Source organism: Melampsora larici-populina (assembly GCF_000204055.1).
Source record: "Melampsora larici-populina 98AG31 unplaced genomic scaffold MELLAscaffold_23, whole genome shotgun sequence".
Lineage (NCBI taxonomy): Eukaryota > Fungi > Basidiomycota > Pucciniomycetes > Pucciniales > Melampsoraceae > Melampsora > Melampsora laricis-populina.
This window is the reverse complement of record NW_006768787.1, coordinates 568,161-573,671: the sequence shown is the minus strand read 5'-3', so window position 1 is coordinate 573,671 and position 5,511 is coordinate 568,161. Positions and strand designations below refer to the sequence as shown.

Here is a 5,511-nt window from a genome sequence, read left to right as displayed (position 1 = left end):
GTGTCGACTGACTTCAAGCTGGAAGATAAGACTTCCAAGTTTGGGATTATGCCGACACCAAATTTGACAACTATTGACCTCAAGTTGCATTCCACAGTGATAAAACTTTAAAGTGGTATGGGAGAACAGGGAAATGGAAAATGAGGGGGAAACCTGGAGTATAAAGAGAGGACATGATGGTTGAAAATAATGAATCATAATGTGCACCTTGCAAGCGAGTCATGATTTTGAAAGATTTCTGGTGGCTGAAACTGGGGTTTGTTGTATATAAGTGTAAGCTTGTAAAGCCCTACCCTCAAGCAAAAGCTCAGCCTTATGATTCTTGAATGTAAGGCATAAGCGCTGACATTTTGCTTGAAGAGTGGGGATTTATGAATTTAAATTTATTTATTCAGTCCTACATTCCTTTCTGCAATATTATTCTCTACATTTTTGTCCCCTACAGCCTTCCTTCACAAGACATATTTATCTATGTAATTGTGTGAATGGTTGGTTCTAGAAAGACTGTCAAGAAATTAATGGTAGAGAATTTTTGAAATCATTATTTAAATGAATATCAGTCAATTTGAGCATGAATTTGACCCTACATTTCATCACAGTTTGCCTGAAGGTCAAAGAACTTGAGGGAATCTCACTTCTGTATTTAATCAGCAATTACATATAGCAATACTATGTAAGGACTCTATTATAAGAGTCCTTCACTAAGGATCTCCTTTTTTGCTGGACCCAACAGAGAGCATAACTTGAAACTTCTGTGTATCTATTACAAAACTAGCTCCAGAATGATTCTGTGAGTAGCTCTCATTGAGTCAGTACTTGTAACTATAATAAAAAGAACAACAATAGTATAAATGAAATGATATAAAAAGAATTCTCACCTAGCTCCAGAATGATCCCGTGAGTAGTTCTCAAAGCATGAGGATTATCTGAAGCCGGGCTATGGAGAGACACCATATAATCCAACTGTCTAATCCCATAGCTTAAAACCCATGAATTCCATCAAGCCTGGCTTGCAGCGCCAATGGTAGCGCAGAGCGCAGCGCTGCACCCTGAGGCTGCTGCTCCGCTACCCAGAACTTCCAGGGTCGGGCACTACGCCCTGCGCCAACATTCTGGGCCCGGAGTTTTTGTTGTTGCGCTTTCCGCCACTGAGTTGCCCACTGACTCTACTATCCCTGTTGTCCAGGGTCAGCTCAAGATTGAGTTATCAATAGATTAAGAAACTCAACAATCTTGATCAATCAATCCATCCATCAATACCTGTTACCTGAAGCCACAAGAAGCCATCACAATTCAATCATTGCCAACAGTATCATTGCATGACTATTCAATCCGAAACAACCCACATTTCAACCAATAGATTCATACACTTTGAACTCAACCTCAATCTAATCGAAAACGTTTTGTTACCATTACCTAGACCACTTTGAATTAGAAAGATTTATAGACCCAATGTTCCTAAACTCACTCCTACGGCTTGTGAAGAATCATGTTCTTTCAAATAATCTAACTTGACCAAAGAACAATAGAGAACACTCCATCATTAAATCAACTAGTTTGACCTCAAGAGATTGAATTTCCGTGATCATTCTACTTCTACTCCTACTACTCCTTGTGGATACAAATGATTCTAGACTTAGTTTAGATTCATTGGTATCCATTCAACCTTTACCTCCTCCTTCATTTCCATATCACTGTGAATCTCAGACTCAACCATATCAATCTCCTTATTCTCAATCTCAATCAATCAAATCTACACATCAAAAATCCTATTCTCAATCTAATTGCCCAAAATCAATAACCAAATCATCACATCAAGATCCATCTATGTGTAACCTCCCTACATACTACCCATTGACAAAGGCTGGAGCAGACAAAGATGTGGAGAAACATATTGTGGAAGATATAATCAAATTTACTGTATATGTATATTAATAAAGATTGAAGATATTCAAGATCTAAGTCTTAAGTATACGATGAAAATAGTATTTTTATCCATGTTTTTTTTAAAAACTCAATAACTTGGTCAATTTACATGACAAAGGCTGATAAAATATATATTCTTGATGTCAGCCCTGAGTTCTAAACCAGAGTGCCAATGGGCGACATATTACAGTGAAAACCTCAAAAATAGCAATTACAACTCAAGGCTCAGTCTCAAGAGTCAAGTTACATATGATTTAGCATATGTAACATGTGTTACATATGATTTAGAATATGTAACATGTGCAAAACTTACATCACAGAGTGTGAAAATACACAACTTCAATGCAAACCAAAGCTACATATATTTCACGGCCATAACATATATGTAACAAATGAAATATAATCATAACCCAATAGTAACTGTGTTACTGTGATTAACCTAACCATAGAAGCACAATTTGCGCGCACTGGTAGTCCACAGATTTTCAAGCTTCAGACTATATAAACCCTGGAAATCCAACCAAATTGAGAGGAATCATTGATGTATGATCATTCAATGATCCATGCCATGTAGCTACACACATGTAACTACATCACACTGAACTGGTCTTATTCCAGTTTGTACTCTCTGTACACATACATACAGTTGCATGGCCATCACATCTGGTACAAGAGTGGGTAGCCTAGCGGTAAAGGCAACACTCTAGCATGTGTCTCAGCTAATACACCACAAAGACAGTCTGATGTCTTGGGGATGTCCCATCTTTTTGCAGAGGGAGGGACATCCTGACACGGCCTCCTGCAAGGTGTCCACCCGGCATCCTCTCTTGGACACCGCCACAGGGCCTTCCAAGATGTCCTTGGACCACCCCAGGACTGTCTCAAAGGCATCCTTGGTGGCTGACATGAGGATGCAAACAGGAAAGACGTCCTCAGGAACACTTTGACACCTCCTCTGGGCATCCCTTGTGATCCATTCAGGGTACCCTTGCGGTGAACTCAAGTAGGTAAGCTAAAGTTGTCCTGAGGATATCATACAGGAGACCTTTAATATGTGGTTTTGTATAATTTGTTGACTATAACAACTACACTAGATTCTCATTCTGACTCGATCAACTCTGGCGTAAAGAGTTCAGCAATGATACAAAAGACATATAAACTGGATTACTACACATTGGTTATATACACTATAATACAATCACAATAATTGAAAAGACATCAGGATTAAATTCCAAAACGATACTGATGGTCCTTGACAAATGATATATATACACTATTATACAGTAAGACTGGGGAAGAGTTGACACAATAATATTTGAAAACAGGAGTGCTTAATAGTTTGCAGGCAAGAACAAATGGTCAGCTGTTGTGCTGTGATGAGGAAAATTCAATGGCAGCCAAGACTTCTTCTTCAGTGGGAAGATCAAATTTCATCTCATTTGCCTTGACATCATCGATTGTCTTCTTTCCATCAAAAAATTATTCATATCTTGTAATAATGATGGAATTAAACCTTTAGACATGTGATGATACATAAATCAAGAAAATGAGCTGGTTGTTGCTGTTTAGATGATTTAACAATCAATGTATGCTTGCCAATACAACTGTTTTGAAAAGATTGAAAATCAAAACAATATGAATATAATGTGATCAAGACAAAACAGAGCCTTTCTCACATCTCCTAGTAAGGTCCCCATTGTAGGAATGGAAAGCAGCTCTTGATTAGCTGTTTCTGTTGTAACATGTATGTTCTTTGGGAGCTATTAGATAGAAAAATATAGTCAGTACATACTAGAGCAAGGCATATCAAAGACAGGTCTGGACCTCACAATAACTCGAAATTCATCTTGCTGATGCCTCAGTCAATCCTTGAATTCAATCACAAACTTTGCATGAGCTGTCAGATCATCTAATGTATCACCCAAGATTGGAGGAAGGGTTTCCGCCTTCCAAGCTGTAGTTTGTCTTATCAGAGCTTGCTGCAAAAAAGTAAAATTGTGAGCAACCTCTTATGAGCAAGCAATTGATTAAAATCATCATACCATAGCCTTCCTATGACAGGACCTAATTATAGGCCTCTTGTTTGAATACAAGGTGTTGTTGTATGCTTTAACCGTATGGTCTTTTAGAGTGAGACACATAATATTGATGATTTAGGTCTGGAACAAGGAAATACACATCAGAGTCTTTCTCTCCATATGTGCACACTTACGTACACCAAAATCCAACCTCAGCGCCCAGGATGCTGAAGTTGCAGTAGCCTGATTTTCAGTGGATTGTTTGCCAAGCTCTTGGAGTACCTGCTGCATGAGGCAGACACCTGCTTGAAATTGGTTTTGAGAACCATTTATCTAGAAGAGTGTTGCGGTTTTCAAATCCAATCAAAATATAGTTCATGATTGTCTCATGATAGGCTCAACTTTAGCTCACCAAAGAGATTGGAAGTGCATTTCCGCAATGTGTAGCGTCAAGATCAAATATATCTGCAAGCAATTCCCATTCAGCTCTTCTAGCTTGCCCCATGGGTAGATTGATTGAAGGCCAATCAGAAGATGAGGTCAAGAAAGGTTCCCTATGTATGTTACCCAAAGTTGATTTTGGGCCACCTGTTTGAGGCTCTTCATCTTTGGAACCAATATCTTTTGCTAGACCTGGCTCATCACTTTCTTGGTCTTTAGCAACACTATTTCCTCTAAGATCAGGATCCTCTTCTTCCTTTTTGGCAGTGGTGTCTTTTTCTGGGCAAGAATCTTGATCATCATTGTCTTCTACATTCTCTGAAAAAGAATTGTTGTCAGAGATTTGTACAGATATGGTAGTCTTGTAGAAGAAGAATGTGTACATTGATGAGCTCTTTTTATTTGGCTGCTTTGTGAGTGTTTTGTCCTTGATGTTCATACCTGAGGGATGCTGTAAGTGAAGACAAGCTCTTGAGTGCTTAGAGCTACAGGCCCAACATCAACTACAGAAATTCTTGCGGATTGCAAGGAAGCAAATGATTTGGAGACAAAGAAATGTAAGTGATAACTCACCTGGTGACTCTGAACAAGGGTTACGCTGAGGTTGACTGTAAGGTCAAGGAGGCATGAGTGCAACTTGTTGAGAAGAATAAAAACAATAACAGGTCCATAAATTGCGATCAAGGAAGACAGCTCCAGTCTTGACGTGAGAACAGGTGTGAAGGAATGTGACCAAAGTATGCATTGGTTGATTGGTTTGATAAAGTCTGTGGTCACATGTCAAGTGATGATTTCATTTTGCCACAGTTCTGTTACCACAAATTGGACAAAGGTTCATGGGCATTAAGAAAGTCAAACAAAATAAATCACAATTTTATGATAAAAATTCAGCAAACATTGTTTTTGTGCTTAAATTGATTGCTTCACATGAACTTATTTTACAGAAACTTATCATCAGAAGTCTGTTCAATTGAATGTTTGATCACAAGCACCCATTTTTGAGGACTTTTGCTTTCAAATGATGAGCACTTGCAATCTGGATAGAAGCTTCTTTAAATTAGCATTGGATTTCTATAACATTCTGATAGAGGGAATTGCTTTTGATTCTTGAGAAAGCGCTTCAATG

At 38.4% G+C, this 5,511-nt stretch overlaps 1 protein-coding gene across 1 annotated transcript; it reads right to left on the bottom strand.

The window, feature by feature from the left end:
* Positions 1 to 3,788: 3,788 nt before the first annotated feature.
* On the bottom strand, positions 3,789 to 5,229 carry MELLADRAFT_63974 (uncharacterized protein; the record flags this gene model as incomplete). Its single annotated transcript, XM_007411003.1, has 5 exons — positions 3,789 to 3,880; positions 4,139 to 4,277; positions 4,357 to 4,836; positions 4,959 to 5,152; positions 5,202 to 5,229. The coding sequence occupies 5 exons, from the start codon at positions 5,227 to 5,229 to the stop codon at positions 3,789 to 3,791; spliced, it is 933 nt and encodes a 310-aa protein (XP_007411065.1).
* Between the last annotated feature and the right edge of the window lie 282 nt (positions 5,230 to 5,511).